At 42.8% G+C, this 21,901-nt stretch overlaps 2 protein-coding genes across 11 annotated transcripts in view; one reads left to right on the top strand and one right to left on the bottom strand.

Annotated features, from left to right (window-relative positions):
* LOC139583808 (arf-GAP with SH3 domain, ANK repeat and PH domain-containing protein 1-like) overlaps positions 1-18,436 on the bottom strand; it is a 74,020-nt gene extending 55,584 nt beyond the window's left edge. For 3 of the 5 annotated variants that reach the window (XM_071415316.1, XM_071415315.1, XM_071415317.1), the window contains exons 1-3: positions 18,225-18,435; positions 17,786-17,880; positions 16,226-16,352 (exon numbers count right to left, since the gene is read on the bottom strand). In XM_071415316.1, coding sequence (XP_071271417.1) covers positions 16,226-16,352; positions 17,786-17,862 — 204 coding nt within the window. In that variant the 5' untranslated portion in view covers positions 17,863-17,880; positions 18,225-18,435. Of the gene's footprint in view, positions 1-16,225; positions 16,353-17,785; positions 17,881-18,224 lie in introns of those variants that run through there. The other 2 variants (XM_071415313.1, XM_071415314.1) reach the window with 2 other exon arrangements.
* A 1,180-nt stretch (positions 18,437-19,616) lies between these two features.
* The window catches only part of LOC139583805 (transcriptional repressor NF-X1-like), a 32,888-nt gene continuing 30,603 nt past the window's right edge, over positions 19,617-21,901 (top strand). For 3 of the 6 annotated variants that reach the window (XR_011676621.1, XR_011676620.1, XR_011676622.1), the window contains exons 1-2: positions 19,617-19,858; positions 20,573-21,592. Coding sequence is in view for 3 of the 6 variants with exons in the window: in XM_071415298.1 (XP_071271399.1) it covers positions 19,837-19,858; positions 20,573-21,592 (1,042 nt within the window). In the remaining 3 variants the exon portion in view is untranslated. The remainder of the gene's footprint in view (positions 19,859-20,572; positions 21,593-21,901) is intronic. The other 3 variants (XM_071415297.1, XM_071415296.1, XM_071415298.1) reach the window with 2 other exon arrangements.

The raw sequence follows: 21,901 nt of genomic DNA, 5'->3' as shown, positions 1-21,901 counted from the left end.
AGTGGCCCAGCCAAAGCCCGGACTTGAACCCAATCGAACATCTCTGGAGAGACCAGAAAACAGCTGTGCAGCGACAATCCCCATCCAACTTGATAGAGCTTGAGAGGATGTGCAGAGAAGAATTGGAGAAACTCCCCAAATAAAGGTGTGCCAAGCTTGTAGCGTCATACCCAAAAAGACCATAGGCTGAAATCACTGCCAAAGGTGCTTCAACAAAGTACTGAATAAAAGGTCTGAATACTTATGTAAATGTGATATTTCAGTAAAAATATATCTATAAATTTGCAACATATAAAGCTTTGTCATTATGGGGTATTGTGTGAAGATTGATGAGGGGGAAAAAACGATTTAATACATTTTAGAATAAGGCTGTAACGTAAGAAAATGTGTAAAAGGTCAATGGGTCGGAATACTTTCCGAATGCACTGTATATATAAAAAATATATATGTGGGATTGGAAATGATGCAGACAATTACATTGATGGAAGCTATAATCTATCTGCAACGTTAAAATAAAATATAAAAAAAATATAGGGCCTACATTCTGTTATTTTGTTTTTGTAAGCCATTTAATAAACTATAAAGGACTAATCAAATCAAACTTTATTTGTCATATGCGCCCGAATACATTGTAGACCTTACCGTGAAATGCTTACTTACAAGCCCTTAACCAACAGTGCAGCAGTTCAAGAAGATTTAAGAAAATATTTACCAAATAAACTAAAGTAAAAGAAATTATAAAAAGTAACACAATAAAATAACAATTACGAGGCTATATACAGGTGATACCGGTACCGAGTCAGTGTGCGGGGGTACAGGTTGGTTGAGGTCATTTGTACATGTAGGTAGGAGTGAAATGACTACGCATAGATAATAAACAGCGAGTAGCAGCAGTGTACAAAACCAATGGGGTGGGGTCAATGTAAATTGTCCGGTGGCCATTTGATTAATTGTTCAGCAGTCTTATGGCTTGGGAGTAGAAGCTGTTGAGGAGCCTTCGGTCCTAGACTTGGCGCTCAGGTACTGCTTGCTGTGCAGTAGCAGAGAAAACAGTCTATGACTTGGGTGATTGGAGTCTCTGACAATTTTTTGGTATTTCCTTTGACACTGGTCCTGGATGGCAGAAAGCTTGGCCCCAGTGATGTACTGGGCCGTACGCACTACCCTCTGTTGCGCCTTACGGTCAGATGCCGAGCAGTTGCCATATCAGGCGGTGATGCAACTGGTCAGGATGCTCTCGATGGAGTAGCTGTAGAACCTTTTGAGGATCTGGGGAGGGAAAAGGTTTTGTCGTGCCCTCTTCACGGCTGTCTTGGTGTGTTTGGACCATGATAGTTTGTTGGTGATGTGGACACCAAGGAACTTGAAACTCTCAACCTCTCGATGGAGCTGCTGTAGAGGAGTGCCACTACAGCCCCGTCGATGTTAATGGAGGCCTGTTCGGCCCGCCTTTTCCTGTAGTCCACGATCAGCTCCTTTGTCTTGCTCACATTGAGGGAGAGATTGTTGTCCTGGCACCACACTGCCAGTTCTCTGACGACCTCCCTATAGGCTGTCTCATCGTTGTCGGTGATCAGGCCTACCACTGTTGTGTCATCAGCAAACTTAATGATGGTGTTCAAGTTGTGTTTGGCCACGCAGTCGTGGGTGAACAGGGAGTACAGGAGGGGCCTAAGTACACACCCCTGAGGGGCCCCCATGTTGAGGATCAGCGTGGCAGACGTGTCGTTGCCTACCCTTACCACCTGGGGGCGGCCAGTCAGGAAGTCCAGGATCCAGTTGCAGAGGGTTAGGTGTTTAGTCCCAGGGTCCTTAGCTTAGTGATGAGCTTCGTGGGCACTATGGTGTTGAACACTGAGCTGTAGTCAAGGAACAGCATTCTCACATAGGTGTTCCTTTTGTCCAGGTGGGAAAGGGAAGTGTGGAGTGCGATTGAGATTGCATCATCTGTGGATCTGTTGGGGCGGTATGCAAATTGGAGTGGGTCTAGGGTACCCGGGGGGATGCTGTTGATGTGAGCCATGACCAGCCTTTCAAAGCACTTCATGGCTACTGACGTGAGTAATACGGGGCAGTAATCATTTAGGCAGGCTACCTTCGCTTCCTTGGGTACAGGGACTATGGTGGTCTGTTTGAAACATGTAGGTATTACAGACTCGGTCAGGAAGAGGTTAAAAATGTCAGTGAAGACACTTGCCAATTGGTCCGCACATTCTCTGAGTGCACGTCCTGGTAATTAGTCTGGCCCAGCGGATTTGTTAATGTTGATCTGTTTAAAGGTCTTGCTCACATCGGCTACCGAGAGCGTTATCACACAGTCATCCAGAACAGCTGGTGCTCTCGTGCATGCTTCAGTGTTGCTTGCCTCGAAGCGAGCTTAAAAGGCATTTTTCTCATCTGGTAGGCTTCCCTTTGTAGTCCATTATTGTTTTCAAACCCTGCCACATCCGAGGAGCTTCAGAGCCGGTGCAGTAGGATTCAATCTTAGTCCTGTATTTACGCTTTGCTTGTTTGATGGTTCATCTGAGAGCATAGCGGGATTTCTTATAAGCATCCGGATTAGTGTCTCCCTCCTTGAAAGCGGCAGCTCTAGCCTTTAGCTCGATGCAGGTGTTGCCTGTAATCCATGGCTTCTGGTTGGGATATATACGTACAGTCTGTCAGGTTCACCTTAGGGTCATGATAGGGGCTGCACCAAATGTTTGATGTATTATAATAATTGATTATGCTTATGTTGTATTAATAGAAGGGGAGGGGTTATAAGACCCTCCTTATAAGTCCCTCCTTACATTTATAGGGTCCTAGACTACAGATTAACAATATATATATTCATTATAATGTTTAATATTGTTCCACAGTCTTTTCTAGTCTCTGCCTCTTATAAAGAAAGGGTCTGAGAGATGTGTGACTGTAAGACAGAACTCTGAAGGGGAGTGAAAGAGATAAGAGGCTAGTAAGACATTCCACTATAAATCAACTTGGGGAGTGGACATTTACTGCTGAGCCTTTAGATAACACTGAAACTATTGTTTGTATAGCTGTGTATGCATGGGCTTGGTCTCATGAGTAGAAGGTAATGACATAGGCAGTGACATCACTAAGGCTGGACTTCGGGCTTAATAAAATAACTTGGACCCTTTACTATTTTGCAGAACTTACTCCGAAACATGCATGCTATGTTCCTGTTGTCAACTTCTGTCTGCAATTGCATTAATAAAGGTTTTTGATTGATTTAATCAAAGATATTGTCTGACTGCTAATTTCGCCAATGAGCCAATGACTGACAAGGAACAAGGAACGACGTCGTCGATGCACTTATTGATGAAGCCGATGACTGAGGTGGTATACTCCTCAATGCCATTGGATGAATCCCTGAACATATTCCAGTCTGTGCTAGAAAAACAGTCCTGTAGCATAGCATCCGCGTCATCTGACCACTTTCGGGTACTTCCTGCTTTAGTTTTTGCTTGTAAGCAGGAATCAGGAGGATAGAATTATGGTCAGATTTGCCAAATGGAGGGCGGGGGAGAGCTTTGTATGCATCTCTGTGTGTGGAGTAAAGGTGGTCTAAAGTTTTTTTCCCTCTGGTTGCACATGTGGCATGCCGGTAAAAAATTGGTAAAACTGATTTAAGTTTGCCTGCATTAAAGTCCCCGGCCACTAGAAGCACCGCTTCTGGATGAGCATTTTCTTGTTTGCTTATGGCCTTATAGAGTTGAATGAGTGCGGTCTTAGTGCCAGCATCGGTCTGCGGTGGTAAATAGACGGCTACGAATAATATAGATGAAAACTCTCTTGATAGATAGTGTGGTCTACAGCTTATCATAAGGTACTCTTTAATATTAGACATCGCACACCAGCTGTTATTGACAAATAGACACTCACCCTCACCCCTCATCTTACCAGACGTAGCTTCTTCTCTGTTCTGCCGGTGCATGGAAAATCCTGCCAGCTCTATATTATCAGCGTCGTCGTTCAGCCACGACTCGGTGAAACATAAGATATTACAGTTTTTAATGTCCCGTGGGTAGTATAATCGTAATCATAGGTCATCAATTTTATTTTCCAATGAATTGCACGTTAGCCAGTAGAACGGACGGCAGAGGGAGTTTACTCGCCTACGGATTCCCAGAAGGCAGCCCGACCTGCGCCCTCTTTTCCTCTGTATTTTCTTCACGCAAATGACGGGGATTTGGGCCTGTTCCAGGGAAAGCAGTATATCCCTCTCGTCGGACTCGTTAAAAGGAAAAAGCTTCTTCCAGTTCGAGGTGAGTACTCACTGTTCTGATGTCCAGAAGATATTTTCGGTCATAAGAGACGGTAGCAGCAACATTATGTACAAAATAAGTTAAAAATGAAGTTACAAACAGAGCCGAGTACCGTATATATCCATAAAAATTATGCTGATTCATGATTTCGACTGGCTGAAAAAAGATGTCAGTCTCGTCCTGACACGTTATTCTCAATAGACAGTGGAGATCAAATTTCAATATTCAAACTATAATGACTAGATTGGAGATCATGTTAATGAATTGACTGGCTGGGCTGATGGGACACTGGATGAGCAGGGAGAAAACGGCAAATTTGTCTAGGAGCTAGAACCAGGGCGTTATAACTTATTACAGCTTCAGTGTCTACTTTACTGAAAATATCTGCTGCATACCCCTCACTTCCCAATCAAACTGGGTGAGGTTAAATAAGACATACATTTTGGTCAACAATAAAATGGACAAATCACATGATGCATCTGCCTTTAAAGGTCTTCTGTTAGCAACAGAGGTGTAAAAGTGTATTTATCTATTTCATCGTATGGTTTTTCTACTTTTTATAGCACTGCTCAACCTGCGATTAGAAAGATCTATTCTAGCATAGATTTCTCGGTTTGGTAAGATGCGATTTTCCCAACAAGAAAATGTCAAATGAAAACTGAATAATTCAAGAGAATGAGACGTTTCATCATAGCCAGGTTTTACATAACACAATAATTGCAGACTATATACAGGTTTCGTACCCCAACAACATTCACAACTCAGGACAGATGTGGTAAGCTGAATTAATGATGTAGTTTTGGCTTTTTAGAATTGGCCCCTGTGTCACATACAGGCAAATGAAACAGAACAGTGTACAGCGGCATATTGCATTACTTGCCTCTCTCACACTGACGTCCCATCACATTTTCCACGCTAGTTCAACCGCATAACTGTCATTTAAAAGTGCATGCAAAGGGCTATCATATAAAAATGTTTCAGCATTATAAATTGTGACTCATAATCCCCCGAGCGAGGCAGTATCTCCCATAGTAACAAGGGGGGTTAAATCGGAGGTCACTGTTTAAAAGTGCCATGTAAGCCCATCAGATCTGATGGCTCTGTTGTTGCTGAGCTCCATTAGAGAGCGAGAGGAGAAGGCTGGCGATCGCATGGTGGGGGTGTCCGAGTCCATGTCCGAGTCAGTTTAACACCGGTGGTCTTCAATGGAGGGCCCCAGACAGATGTGGAACCCCCTCGCCTTGGACACTCCGTATCCCACACCCTCCCTTCGCCTAAATCAGGGAAAGAAAAGGGATCACAGCCCTAAAAGCCCCACTGCCGGAGCTAAGCATGGTCAGGGGCTAATCCACTGCTAATAGCCCTTGATGATGCTGTGCAACTGTGGCAGGAAGGGAAGGTAGGCCAACAGCTGGAAACCCCGACCAGAGACCGATTATACGATTTCCCTGATCTCTCAGACAGCAAACAAACCAACAAACAAGCAACTGAAACAGCATCCAAACACAAAGCCCCCGAACCCTCCCGCTGTGAAAGAGACACGCCACAGATAGATTCGAAATATCGCTGGAGGATTTCTTTAAGGAGGTTTGGAAAGGGCGTGTTGGGGTCCTAACCAGGTCACAACACGTCTTCGTCCTGAGGCGTGGCAAATTGGCAATGGGACGCTTGGATTCGGCCAGTGTCTGAACCCGGTATTGAAACAAAAGAACCCTAAATCTGCATTTTCTTTTGCTTCATTTACAACAAGCCCCTCCTTTTCTCTATGAGTTTATGAGTGCTGGGGTCAATGGATTTCCTCTAGGACTGTGAGAGTCAAGGCCTGGGGGTTGGGGAAGGCAGCGTTGACACTAATGGATGCTCTTTTTCTGGCCTGAGGGGTAAACACTCCAACGCTGACGCTCTGCTTCAAGAGGAGACGATGGTGTTGAGCCCCGGTGTGTGTGTGCGTGCACACGGTTGTGTGTATGTTGTCAGCTGGGCATTTGATATAGCGTTTCATCTGAAGTGCTGAACATGCCTGCCAGGAGATGGCTCGTTGGCTCAGATGTGGAGTTACACAAGCTGGCTCCCTCAGAACGGCAAGGTTTCCCTAGTGCCTACAGAGGTCACTCTGCCCCCCTGGAACTGCCTTAACACTGGCTTCGGACAGTTGATAACAACAATGAGACGAAATCTTACAACATTAACAGGATGTTGTCTAAGAGGACTGGTCTAGACCGATACTACCTCAGACATGACTATCTCCTGAATGTGACATTATCATGCAGTAGAAGGGAGGCCATCATGTCTGAGGTTGAGAGGAAAGAATGAGGAGATACTCAGTAAAAAATATCCCTGTTTGGTATTTCCTACGGCTCAAGTGTGTGGATATCACCGTGGCCAGGGAGAATGTATACACTTGTGGTTTTGGAATAGCGTCTCTTTCACCGACAAAATCCCATAAACTGTGAAACTTTATACATGTCCTTAGAAAACGTCAAGGAATGATGTAAAGTGCAGGAATCTAGGCTGTGACTCTGGTATGGTTCAGGTGTGGAATGGAACGAAAACACTTAGGGACTAGAAATAATACGCTACTTCTGATGTGTGTTTTATCGAAGCACGGTGAGCGGCTCATTCCTTGGCTCTCACAGCCAGATGCCTTTGGATTTACTGCTTGTGGTTTGAGGGCAGGAAGCTGAGGTGGTAGTGGTAGAGATAGATATCAGCCAATCACTGATCAGATAAGAGCAAGATTAATAATACAATTGTTACTTTGAGTTGAATGGTTTGTTTGTGTTGCTGGTGGAATTGGAGTTTGGCTTACTGTACTCATACCAGCAGGCCTCATTGCTGACCTACATCACATTGGCGAGAGAGATTATTAGATCTTTTTGTGACAGTTTCAATGTTTTCAGACTATTTTCCTCCCTTATGATGGTGTTATAAATCAATAAGTTGGCTTGAAGCTTGATAACAAAAGAAGGTGGTTCAATGAGAGGTGGCTGTTTGTACTGCGTCTAAAATATTTATTTTGGATTAATGTCTTTGAAGTGAACGAACAGGGAATGAATTTAGCTTAAGAGGTCTTGAACTTGAAAATGTTTTCAGTTACACAAAAGGAATTGCCTCGTACCCTATGCTACTTCAGTTAGTGATTGACATTTTGGTCAAGTTTTCTTAAAGGGAACGTCAAGCAACTCTCAAGTTGACCTGCCCCCCATTTTATTCAGGTGACGGAGTGAGAGTAGGCAAGCATAGCCCATATCTAGTGAACGGAGTTCATGTTTAATTATGAACTCTGTGACTGTCATTCATTGAGGTTACTGGGTTGATGTGGACAGTTGGGTTTGGGAGGAAACCTTTGCTTCTCCTGGCCATGGACAGGCAATTCAGCCTCATGAGGATAGCTCCGTGGTGAATGTTTTCCATGAAAGATGTAAAATATTGTCATATAATTATAAATACTGTTTATACAGATTTTATACCCATTTCTGTATAAATAGCCTCTAAAATATATGTAAACAGACCATAATTGTCTCAGATAATTTTGTATTTGTTTTTATAGCTGTGAGTGCTATTATATGATACAATATCAGTACTTGTTGCATTTACAACTTGTCTAAGTCCTATCAACAACTGATTTGAGCCAGTGTTGAAACCTGGAACCTGCCTCAACACTGGAACCAGCCTCATAGTCCTCCTCCATAGCCTGACCACACTCAACACAGCTGAGCAGCCACCCTCTTCAGCCTTTACTCAACACATGTTCCCTTCTCTGCCCTGCCTCCCTCTCTGGCCAACACCTGAGGCAGGCTAGGACACAAAAGCTGCCTTAAATCTTTCTATGTGAGATAGTCTGACCTCAGTTACTTTCAGAAATGTTACATCCGCCTATTTCCCTTGTCCTGACTCGGAAAGTTCAAGCTTCCCCCAGCTCCAGGCCAGAGAAAGGGATGTTCACTCATGTCCTGCCAATGTAATCTGTTCTCCGCCCTTCCTGTTAGAATCGTGCCCCATTTTTTGACAAATGGGGAAGACAACATTTTCAGTTGTAGAGGCATATGCTCTTGTCAAAGTCTAACCACTTTGGTGGCCGTGTGATTGACTTACTGAAGCTTGTTTGAGCCACACTAGGGATGGGCACAGTTATTAGAATATCCGAACGGACGTTAGTATTCGATTACTTGCCAGAGTATTCATTAAAAAAAAAAATATATATATATATATAGATAGGCCTATTTTAATGAAAAGGCATTGTCTAAAATGTAATGAATATTATCTATGTGACATTGCTTCATACATTATGTAGCAATGGATTAATGTCTTTGAAGTGAACGAACTGAGAATCTGATAGACCATGCAATTAAACATTTTAATAAAACAGCAGTTTTATGACAGTTTTTATGAGTGAGCCTCATAAAAAAAAAAGATGTACCGGTATCCTACACACTTTCACGTGTGTAGCTTGTTATTGTCGGTCAATCAAAGCAGCACTACCGTCAGAGGCTCCATGTGTAGCAAGTGAAGTGGGAGATTTCTAATCAATGCAAATGGAATAACAATTACAGAATTAAATAGGCAAAATAAGAAGGAGTAGGCCACAATGATCAATCAACAGGTAGGCTGTTGTTTAATATGAATTGAGTTGTTGTAGACAAGGACAGTGGGAGCACAGCAAAATAACCTCAATTAGACTCGCTAGCTAGCTGGCTAACTAACTTAGCTGGCTAGTGTTGCTAGCTAGCTAGCTTCTTTACATTAATTTGATGCAGTCAAGACGGACTCTACCAGATGAGATGCTAGATAACCTATAGCAGAAACAAGTTTGTCTAACTTACGCGAGTCGGTTTGGCTACTTTTTCTTAATTCAATTCAATTCAAGGGCTTAATTGTCATGGGAAACATATGCTAACATTGCCAAAGCAAGTGAACTAGATAATAAACAAAAGTGAAATAAACAATAGAAATGAACAGTAAACATTACACTCCAAAAGAATAAAGACATTTCAAATGTCATATTATGTATATATAATGTATATATACAGTGTTGTAATGATGTGCAAATAGTGAAAGTACAAAGGGGAAAATAAATCAACATAAATATGGGTTGTATTTACAATGGGCCTCTGTGTCTCTCTCCCTCCTGTGACACACCGGTCCCTCTCCCACCCGTCTGTGGTGAAACAACAAGCAGAGTGCACCGCCTCTCCTGAGTTGAGCGTGCAAGTTCACATTGATGTTAAAAAAATATATACTTTTTTTTTCTTTACCATGCATTTAGACTATCCGGATAACAGAAAAAAAAATCAGGATATTCGAATAGTGAAATAATTTCAAATGCCCATCCCTAAGCCACGCTATCTTCACCCTGGTCTTAGCAAACACCAGCTATGAAGACACTTCCAATAGCTGGTTCAAATACAACTGGACTTTGCAGCAGTCTGCCACTTTGACCTCCACTCAACACATTCATGCTCATCGTGATGATATAACATTTCACCAGTGTCATCAGTCTTGTACTTGGCTCACCTTCAAGATGTATGTCTTTCGATTTTATGTATCCTGTGCTTGTGTGTTTGTCTGATCACATTTGAGCGCATAGAGGTGAAGCTCTTTTTATTTTATTTTATTTTTGGGGGGGGTGGATCAGCTTTAATATTGCATATAGATTGTAGCTTCCATCAATGTAATTGTCTTCATCATTTCCAATCCCCTATATATTTTTGGGGTAAATATATACACTACCATTCAAAAGTTTGGGGTCACTTAGAGATGTCCATGGTAGACATTGTTAATGTTGCACATTACTATTGTAGCTGGAAACGGCATTTAAAAAAAATGGAATATCTACATAGGGGTACAGGGGCCCATTATCAGCAACCATCACTCCTGTGTTCCAATGGCACGTTGTGTTAGCTAATCCAAGTTCATCATTTTAAAAAGCGAATTAATCATTAGAAAACTCTTTTGCAATTATGTTAGCACAGCTGAAAACTGTTGTGCTAATTAAAGAAGCAATAAAACTGGCCTTCTTTTGACTAGTTGAGTATCTGGAGAATCAGCATTTGTGGGTTTGATTACAGGCTCAAAATGGCCAGAAACAAATAACTTCTGTTCTTTGTTTCTAGCCAGTGGGAGGCCCCGGTGCACAACTGAAGAGGAGTGGGAGGCCCCAGTGCACAACTGAGCAAGAGGACAAGTACATTAGAGTGTCTAGTTTGAGAAACAGACGCCACACAGGTCCTCAACTGGCAGCTTCATTAAATAGTACCCGCAAAACACCAGTCTCAACGTCAACAGTGAAGAGGCGACTCCGGGATGCTGGCCTTCTAGGCAAAGTTCCTCTGTCCAGTGTCTGTGTTCTTTTGCCCATCTTCATCTTTTCTTCTTATTGGCCAGTCTGAGATATGGCTTTTTCTTTGCAACTCTGCCTAGAAGGCCAGCATCCCAGAGTTGCCTCTTCACTGTTGACGTTGAGATTGGTGTTTTGCGGGTAAGATTGGTGTTTTGCGGGTAAGAAGCTGCCAGTTGAGGACTTGTGAGGCGTCTGTTTCTCAAACTAGACACTCTAATGTACTTGTCCTCTTGCTCAGTTGGGCACTGGGGCCTCCCACTCCTCTTTCTATTCTGGTTAGAGACAGTTTGCTCTGTTCTGTGAAGGAAGTAGTACACAGTGTTGTACCAGATCTTCAGTTTCTTGGCAATTTCTCGCATAGAATATCCTTCATTTCTCAGAACAAGAATAGACTGACGGGTTTCAGAAGACATTTCTTTGTTTCTGGCCATTTTGTGCCTGTAATCGAACCCACAAATGCTGATTCTCCAGATACTCAACTAGTCTAAAGAAGGCCAGTTTTATTGCTTCTTTAATCAGAACAACAGTTTTCAGCTGTGCTAATATAATTGTAAAAGGATTTTCTAATGATCAATTAGCCTTTTTAAAATGATAAACTTGGATTAGCTCACACAACGTGCCATTGGAACACAGGAGTGATGGTTGCTGATAATGGGCCTTTGTACGCCTATGTAGATATTCCATATAAAATCTGCAGATTCCAGCCACAATAGTCATTTACAACATTAACAATGTCTACACTGTATTTCTGATCAAATTGATGTTATTTTAATGGACAAAAAATTTGCTTTCTTTCAAAAACAAGGACATTTCTAAGTGACCCCAAACTTTTGAACGGTTGAGTACATGCAGCTCTTGCTGTGATCTCAAAAAAAGCACATAAACTCGCAACCATTCCTGATGTAAACACAGTCCAGTTCAAAGTGAATGTCACAGATCCATATATGGAAATGGACTATTTGCATATAGGGATACGGCAGCTCTGATTGGTTATGGCGCACTGGTCTGTGTAGAGTTAAGCCTGTCAATGCAATAGAATCCTACTCCAATGCGCTCTGCCTACAAGAAAATCTCTTGCATAGTTCCTTTTGTTTCGGCATGTTGAATTGAAAGTGGCTAATATTGCCTTGATTCGATCACAATTCGCACAGTAGAGGGAAAAGTTGATAGTGTTAACTAAAGGGGAAAACTATAAAGTTGAGTAAAGTTCAATCTTGTGCTTCTCTGCGCAGGCTGATATTTCTTCTGCCAAGCAGTCCCGGGGGAACTGCGCGTGTTGCGCGCAGCTTAGAGGGAACATCAGTCTCAACCAAATATTACCCAAATTTCCACATTGTATCGGATGAGAATAGAGGTCAAAGATGCCAAGATCAGGATAAGTTGGAACTGCGAGTTTCTCATTGGAAAAAGCTGCGGAAATCTTCTTACGATTTCCCTAAGAAAGGGAGGGAAGCTTAACTAACCCTGTCTGCACATGAAGTCCTTCTCCACACATTTCTCTGAACCCTTCAGGGAATTGAATTGCAGACGAGAAGGAATATCGTCTAACCATTCTTTAGAACATTCCTCATGTATTATTGGGCATAGGTGTGAATTAACCCAACAAGCTTCCATTACTGCCCTCAACACCATAATGATGTCACTTCCTGTTATCCAAGACGGCACATAAGAACGCGGCTCTGGTTATTATTAGCCATCTATCTTGCCCATCTCGCTGTTCATTGTTTTCCATATTTCATTTTAGCACTGATCCAAACATAAACAGTAAACATGTAAGGGAGATTTTCCCTGTTGTGACTGGGCGAACTGAGTTGTGTTAATAAGGTCAGTGCTGGTATGAGGGGGGAATCGTGAACCTCTTTGTCTCTCCAAGCAGCCACCCATAAATAATTCAGGTGTGGAGTTGGAGTGGGAAGTTTGTATGTCGCTGCAGCTCTCCCTCTCTGCACCTTTAGATGACTCTGTGTGTTTAGAAGCCTGAGGAGGGAGGCTGGCGACTGTTCTCCTCTACTTGCAGGTCAGCTCTCCCCCCTCAGGTTACACCATGAAATATTCACCCTGAACCTTTGCATAATTTACCTCATCAACATAATGAGGAAATTACTTGGAGACCTTGGAAGAAGGTGTGTAGTGAGGACAGGAGCGGTAAGTCTTGGGGTACGGCTTTTCTAAGTGCTCTGCACTCAAACAGAGTGAATGAAGATGGGAAAAGGTTATTAGGGGCCTTCTTTACCATTTCTGAGAAGAGAGGGATGAGAGAATGGCCTCCCAAGTTTCCTCACTGGTTACGTTGAAAATGTAGACAATAACAAACAGGCCTACTTTAATACTTTTATGTCTTTGGTTGTTTCTCTTCAAATGCTACATGACCAACCTTTTTCTCCCTAATTATTTTCAGAGGTCATGGCAATGCTGCAGGAGTCCTGGAATACTATATAACTTTTACAGAGTTGGAGATCCATAAAGTGTGCGAGGAGGAATGCCATCTGGAAGGTGGATGTCGTATCCCAGTGCAGGAACCCTGACGAGGTGTTCTGCTCTTTACTCATTTTAGATCAATGTTTTGGAAAAAAAAGCTTGATTCAATGGCATCTTGTCTTTGTTCAACGAAGAAGGAGTATACGTTCCTGCTCTTTTTTTTGCCAGTCTAATGGTTCCCGTCATGTGATCCGGGCTAGGATTTAAGAGTGGCTACCGCTACAGCCCGGGCAGGGAGCACATGGCGGCCCATCCAACAGATGTTTTTCGTTTGTGCTGCAGTCTCTCTCTCTGAGCTGGAAGGCACAGAGCCAGAAAGGTGATTCATGACGCGAGCCTTTCCTTGTTACACTAAACGAAAAAAATGTGATCCGTGTGGAGAATAAACATGGGTCCGGTTCTGTTTTACAGATTTTTCTATTATTGTACTATAAACCTTCGGGGAGAGACATTTGGAACTTCTAAATGCTATGACCCATTGCCCATGACCAGCCATTCTGAGAGAAAAGGCTAATTTGTCAACCATTTCGTACATCTGTGCAGCTTGTACTATCAACTTTCCATCTAAGCATACTGTATACTGTATATTCCATTTACTATGGCTCTTTCTATGTGGAGGACTTTGTTAACTTGAGGTCACTGATAATAACATTGCTATCACTATTGGGTGAGAAACAATAAACAGAGATTGTCTTATATGTTATTTAATTGAAACCTAAGTTCTCTGACTACTTTAGGGTGTTTCTTTAGCCTTGTTTTCAGAGGATGCAGCAACATCTTAGCATTTTGTCTTAGTTCTCAACAAGCCTGGCTGTAGTGTATATCACAGTCTGCTGTTTCCTGGCTTGAAGGAGTGGCAAAATGCAATGGATTCAAATACTGAATCTATAAAACGTCTCTGTTCTCTCTCTTGCCTCCTTACTACACGTTGGAAATTGAGGATGAGACCACTGACACTGTGATATAGAATCGATAGGGAGAGCAATGATTATCAGCATTGATTATCTGCCATGGCTGCTATTTATATACACTTTGTGAGAACATTAAACCAGTGACTTCAAGAGATGCAACATTGACTCCATCGCTATTTTATTCATCGAAAAATGAGATTGTGTTGGTTTTAATAGGGAATGGCAAAGGTGCATGCTGCTGGCCTTCTTTGTTGCCCCATTTCCTAAAGGCAAAGACGACGCAGATGGGGGTGGCATGGGGATGCATGGCTCCCCATGGTCTCCACCTGTCTCACCTGATTACACTCACCTTGCTAATCAGACGTGGTATTGTGTGTGTGTGTGTGTGTGTGTGTGTGTGTGTGTGTGTGTGTGTGTGTGTGTGTGTGTGTGTGTGTGTGTGTGTGTGTGTGTGTGTGTGTGTGTGTGTGTGTGTGTGTGTGTGTGTGTGTGTGTGTGTGTGTGTGTGCCCGTGTGTGCCCGTGTGTGTGTGTGCGTGCGTGCGTAGGCCATACATGCATGCGTGCGAGCTCTTCCAGCACTAATTGCGATTGAAAGGGGAGGCTGCAGCTCGATGCACAGTACTATCAAAACATGCTGAGGTTCAGAATCAGTCTGATGTTAACGCTATATGTGTGGAGCCATTCCAATTCGGAATCACTGTAAATGCCAATATCTTTCAGTGAGTGGCTGGAGGCTGGAGGGTTTGCTGCTCCATCCGTCCCCACCCCCACTCTGTGTGGAGACAGCCAACACGCTCCGCTGCTACAGCCTGGCTACTCTACTCTCCTCTATCATATCCAATCCTCCCCCTCTGCCTGGCAACACCAGCCGGCAGCAGTAGGTATAAAACTAGCTTAATCGAACTGCACTGAATTAACATCGGCTTCAGCATGAGCAAACCACAGAAGACTATCATGACATCATCACTACACTACAAAACGCAAAAAAACAAACATTTATGCTGATACTTTGGATACCATTATTGTATGTTGTAACATTGCAACTCTGCACAGTTCTTTGCCAGTGTGTGTTATACAGAGCATGTTCACATCACATGATTAGGCTTTGAAAGAATAGGATACATATGAACGGGATATAGGCTGTTTTGCTTCTAGTAGGCCGGGGTAGGGCAGAGACAGAACTAACTGATTCTACAAGCTTGTCAAGGACAGTAAACTAGGCTTCAGTGGTATACCGTATATACCTTTTATCGGAGAATTTTGAAATACAGAAATTCAATACTGTAAAAAATATATATATATATTCAACATATATATATATATTTTTTAAATTGGGTTTGGGGCCCCTAAAGTTCGGGGGGATGCTTAGCCACTGCTTATAACTAACCATAAGTTAACAATCTAAGATTGACCAAATAAATGATATCCAGCTCAGGGCTCCAGTTATCCATTTGGTTTGCTAACTTGCTTAGCTAAGTGGCTCGCTTGCGAGATCAATCTTCTTGGTTACAGCTGAGACAATCAATCCCCTCCTGGATCAAGATCCCTGCTGACAAAATTTGTTTTGTACTTTAAAAAAATATATATATATAAATAATAATTGCGCCCCTTGTGTTCACTGCCGGTAATATCGTGTACCCCACAAGAACGGTATAAAGGTATGAACATCTGGATATGCCCAACCCTATTAAACAGATTTGTATTTTCACATGACCCTTGGCTTTTATGTCAACTGGTGCAAATGGAAGCAAGTGTTACAAAGTTGCCAATAATTCCGATTGATAGCAGGCAGTTTATCATGATAATAATCGGCATGTAAACAGAGTAATTCCAAGCCATAACAATCTAACTTTGCCATGGTGGAATGCTTATCACAGAAATGTTGGTTTTGTTTTGTTTGCACATCAGAACAGTGCTGTCTGTGAAGGACACTTTCTGAGGTTATTATGCAGAATACAGAACAACTTTGGGCATGGGCATTTGGACACGCCAACGTAGATGCAGAGTCTATTTTAATGAGTGGCTTAGGCCCCTGCTACTACTAAATGGAGTTTAGGATAGGCTATTTCCATAAATTTTATAATTTGGGTAGCCTATGCCTATTGTAGCTATGTCATCTCCGTGGTGTCATGATTCATCAATGCGCAATGGTCGCTCTTGCACCAAGTTGCACGTAATTCCATCTGCAGCTATGGCTGACTCAATGTTAACATGATGTGGCCTTACCTCTTCCAGAACGTTGACTGTGTTCCTACAGCTCTGCAGGCGGGTCGTGAAGCTGGACGTGGTAGGAGAATTGTAATCCTCTGTTGTCTCCGAGAGAAACTCGGACACCGATATTTGATCCGGCATCCTTCAGCAGGGAATCGCCCAGAAGAGGATTGCAAGAATTGTTGAGAAAATCCTAAATCATGAAAAAACAACTGGCGAGGAAAAGTACGAGATGTCTAACTCTGTGACTGGATCGAAAACTGATAGTTTACAAACTAGAGATAGAATCGAAATGACAAAGACGCGTCTCTTCTCGAATTACTTGGTTGGTTCTCTCCTATGACTTCACTATCCCCAAGGGAAAAGGGAATGGACACAATTTCGCCCCCCTCCTCTCTTCTCCCCTCGCCCGTATCCCTTGCTTAAATTACCAAAACACAAACGCTTAATTACTGTCCTATGCTGCCTTGCTGTAAAATAGAACAGCGGATTCCATCATAACGTTTTTGCGGATGTTCATTAAGATAGGCTTTTGCCGATAATACTTTCTACAATCAGAAATATTTCTATGTAATCTATCATAATCCGTGCTCTCTCGAATTGCAGGATTTCGTTTATTTTCTTATCTTCTTTCAGTTCTATTTTTTAATGCAGAACGCAGTTTTGACATTCACAACCACTCTCCTCTCCCCCGCTCTCTCGCTCACCCACCTCGGATGATGGGGACAAACAAGGAAGAACTCTGCGCATGTCCATGATCTCCGACATAATACCCAGAGACAGTCCGCAGTAAAAACTCTACTGCTATTTCATTTCCGACCTATGTAATCTTTTAATGGGTCTCTACTGAAATCATCGAATAATATGCGATGTGAAAAGGAAAATGTAGCCAAGATATAAAATTCCAAGCATCCGGAGCATTAGCCTAGACATTATTATTCATGATCATAATAGCCTATAGCAACTGATATTTACCAGTTATATATGTAGATTTAGAAATACCAATTGACTGTACTACTGTGTTCTTTATTTAAATAAAATTAGCTTATTTATTAACATGTACAATAGTTTATATTAATTGGAGCCTAAAGAAATGCATTAAAACATAATTTATCTGACTGAAAAACCTCAATGGTGTACATTGTAGCTTACTTATTGGACAATTGTCATTATATTTATCAGATCTCTTGAATGTGTTACTAGAGCTGAAAACATATCCATTCACATTGATGGTAACGTCCATTGCCCATAATAGGGATTTTATTATCTGGTGCTACAAGTGTGTGTCCTGCAGGTGATAAAATTAAGTGCATGCAACCCTGCTGTATGGAATCATTGGAATGTTCTCATTTTGGCGCTCCAACATTGAGAAAAACCATTGTCAGTGAATAGAAGTGTTTAATCAGAGAGGCTCCTGGTCAATTTACACAGGCTACTAAACTAGAGAAATACCCCAAAAAGATTTTGACTGAATGCTTTCAGATACAAAGTATCAAGAGAATAGTCTCTGAATATTATGATGTGATACACTGTTTCACATGAATGCTAGTACCAACAGAATTGAGAGGGTCTTACCTACTCGGATTCCATAAAGAATCTTTAGAAGAGAAACTTGACAGACGGGAAGAGGAGGATCTCATGACTTGACTCATTGACTGTCACCTTATGACCTAAATCAAATAAATAAGAATCACATGGGCAGAGTTCTGTTACTCTCTAGACATCAGATAGTGTGGTATAACCTGAGGAAAATGAATGAAGACAACACAACTTTTTATAATAATATGCCTATCATAGGCAGCTAGTCTATTCATAAATCATTTTACCACCCTGGAATGTACTCTGATGAGAAAGCATTGTTTTGCATACATTAATACATTGATTTTAATAGGTTCATTGGGTAGCCAACATACAAGTTATAAAACATTTGTTTGAAAAAAATGTAATCCCCAACCCTTTCAAGAGAGCTCATATTCAAAAGAAAAAGAATATACACTGCCACGCCTAAACTTACCGAAATCGATGCACATCCAATTTGGAATCTGAATAGAGAGTGAATGTCCACTTGATTGACGCAAAGATGAATAGGCCTACTTGCTGCGCGCATCATTTCAGCCTCATTTTTAATATTCCTTCAACAGAGTAAAGAGTTGAGAGAAGGAGAGAGTGATGTCCTCCCGCAAAGGATCTCGTGAAGATCAGTCACAGCGCGGGGCAGGAAGGGAGAAACCAAACCCACCATGTGAGCAGGAAAATAGCCACTTACAATGAACAGGATCTAAGAGCTCATGGCACAGGAACTGAGGAAATACAGAAGGCAGTCAAACAGGAAATGTGGAATCTGGTAAACAGAAGAAGCCAAGAAGTTTCCTTGCCCCCTGGAGCTGATTTGAACTACAGCTGGGGGAAAGTTAGGCTATTTGTCATAGATAACCACATACAGTTCTTTGTTGAAATCGATGTTTAATTTTACAATAGCTTCAAGTTTATTGTTGGAAAAAAAATACAAAAGGGTTTGAGGACACTATATTCTTCATATTGTTCAACAAAAACATTTGGAATCTACCCTATTCTGTCCTCCATTTACCCTTAGACTGGGGCTCCCAGTTGGCACCTCTCCATTACAGAACTATTTTTTTTCCCTGTCAGAAAAAGCCTATACACGTGGTTGTTATGTGTCCAGTAACTTTCCTGTTTTTCACTGTAGTGACTGTCTGAACAGACATCTTCACACAACTGACTGAGTGACTCAACCCTAAGACACCTCATCTATATAAAGACAATGATGAAATCTCATTATCTGAAAAAGTCTTGACTGAAATAAAAGACTCTGCATTTGACCTAGCTCATTATGCAGAACTGGTATAGCCTGGTGTATCATCTCAGAGAGAGTTAACCATTTGCAGAGTTGCATTATCTCTGAAATATTTTTAAATCAACAGCCTAGTGACCCAAGTCCACACATCCTTTATCAAAGCCTCTGACGAACTTGATCCCACTACACTACTGCTGAGACTGTCCTTAAGCCATAGGTACCAGTCTATTGCGCCTGTCTGTCTGTCTGTCTGGCTTTCTCACTGAGACACTATGGATGTGATGGGTGTGTAGGCCTAAGGGTGGGATCATTTGTCTGTACAAGACTGTGGGAAGAATTTTCTCCATGCGGGACAATATATTATTCTATTCAGTTCTATTCTATTATTTTTTATTCCATTCAGTTCTATTCTATTCAGATCAGTTTTATTTAATTCCATTCCATTCTATTCTCTCCAGGAAAAAGTATCACCCAGTGGTAACTGGTGACACTGTGGATCATGGTGCATCAAGATGACCTAGGGTCCCCCTGCTGGTTATTCCAAGCAGAAGGATGGGCAGTCCTGCCTGTGAGTCTCAATAAAGTTGGGTGACATAACTTCAAACCCCTTTGCAGGATCTGGAAGAATCGTCGGGGCTCGTGCCAACCACAAGGCAAGAGATAGCAATTATGTAAAAAGAGGATACGTGTTATTATGTTTCATTGTGGGAATAATAAATGCAAACAGTGGCATTTAATCTCCCAACAACTGTAAAAACCTTCGCGTGGGAGAAGAACGTGAGCCACTGCCAACTACATCAGCTGGGGTTGAATGGCTGAGTGCTCAGTCACAGGTAAGAAGTAACGTTAGGCTAGCTAGCAGCTAACTTGGCTTGATGGATAGCTAGCTTGCTCCTTTTAGTTTTAAAGAGAATAGCTAACGTTAACCCTTTAGTTAGCTCGCATGCTATTTAGCTAAATCATATCGAAGTCAAATTACATGGTTTGTTTTGAGCGCAGTTGTGAAATTGCACTCGGCTTTAGCTTAACTAACGTTACGTTAACTAGCGGACAGAGACAAATTCTCTCACTCAGTGACTCATTTCGCTAGTCTTTGGTTGTCAGTGTGGCCACACTGTTAGACGCGTGTTCATTTAACTTTAGCTTGAGGAGCTGGCTGGCTAGCTAGTTAGCTACATAGCCTAGGCTAGGTACTGGTGGACTCATGCGGACTTTTAGCAATGGCTATGCTCTTGCTTGTCTAAAGAAAGCCAGTGAGAACCTCTTAACATAGTGAACGTTGTTGCCTACTTATGTGATGATAGTTGACTAAGCCTAACTAACTAGATGACGTGCTCTAGTATCAAAGTCCAGAAGAGGTGATCTGTCATACTCAGATCCTTGACACGACTCCAAAGACGAGGCGAACGAAGATGTCAACATAAACGCCTTGTCTTTGGAGTCACGTGTCAAGGATATACTTGCAGCCTGTCAAATTTGTTAACACAGTGGTTGCTACTCATGTTAAGCCGCTCAGTAACACCTAGGTTATGTCTTTTCATATGTAGACTCTCTGGATTTGAATCCAGATGGGCCTTCATCACGACAGAAACATAACCAACACCAGTCCAGGAGGGGTCGAGCCAGAGTGGACCACAACCGTACCTGGAGTAGTCCTAATGATTATGTCCCACTGCCGCAGCAGCAGCAGCAAGACCATTTTCACCATGGGGTCAAATCATCTCATGTCCATGACAATGTCCTAGTAAATTTCCATCCTCCTCCCCACCACAGAGAGGATGTACAGAGGGGTCGAGGAAGAGGGGGTAATGGAAGTTGTGGGTCGGGTGGCCGGGGCTCAAGGGGCCGGAATCCGAGGTGGAATAGGCCTGGGGTTGAAATTGGCACTGGGCCCCTTGGCATACCTGGGGGCCACCATGGACTGGTTGGTGGTGGTGGAGGCTACAGGCCTGGACCACTCCACATGGAGAGGGGACCCCCCATTGACGGGCCTAGCTGGCGTCGAGACCCTGGGGGCCGGGGGGGAGAGGTGGGGCCTGCCCACGAAGACCACCAGGACACCCGGCCTAAAAAGCCCCGGAGGTTCAGCCAGGAGCCACGGAGAGGAGAGAGGAGCTCTAAAGGACCTCACTCTCTGGACAAGCAGGAGAACCAGGAAAACCATGCTACAGGAGGAGGGGGAGGACGCTGGGATCCGGTTGAGCCCAGAGAAGAAACCCGATCATTAGAAATGGGAACCAGAAACCGTAAAGGTGGTAGGACCGAGGACAGGAAACCCCATGTTGACCCTCGAAAGAAATTCCATGAGCCAAAGCGAAGCCAGGGGCCGATCAAAGAATATCCCCAGGAGAGGAAGGAGCCTGAAAGGGGAGCCAGCGGCAGAGACGTCCTCCCTGCCCATCATGACAAACTGGGCCCCAGCACTGAAGAAAAGCCCAACTGGAGGGGTCAGGGGAAATGCACCCCCCTGCAGGACAGAGGCCAGAGGAGAACACCCAACTATGACTACAGGCCTGGGCAGAAGAGGGGGGACAACATGCCCAACAAGAGCAAGGAGACACAGACAGGTGAGAGGGCAGTTTCATAGAAAAAAAATTACCAAATGAAAACACTAAACTAAAGATAATCTGATTTTTTTATTAGATCGGTCATTTGTGATTGAGTTTGTTCTGAGAGTAGTTATCATGTTCATTGTATGTTCCAAATGGCACCCTTTTCCCTACATAGTGCACTACTTTTAACCAAAGCCCTATGAGCCATGATCAAAAGTAGTGCACTATATATAGGGAATAGGATGCCATTTGGGATTGAACCATCATTATTAAGACCACTCCAGTTATGGTTATGGTCCACTCTGGCTCTGACCCTCCTGGACT

The sequence above is a fragment of the Salvelinus alpinus genome, chromosome 8, assembly GCF_045679555.1.
Source record: "Salvelinus alpinus chromosome 8, SLU_Salpinus.1, whole genome shotgun sequence".
Classification (NCBI taxonomy): domain Eukaryota; kingdom Metazoa; phylum Chordata; class Actinopteri; order Salmoniformes; family Salmonidae; genus Salvelinus; species Salvelinus alpinus.
This window is presented reverse-complemented; position numbering and strand designations above follow the sequence as displayed.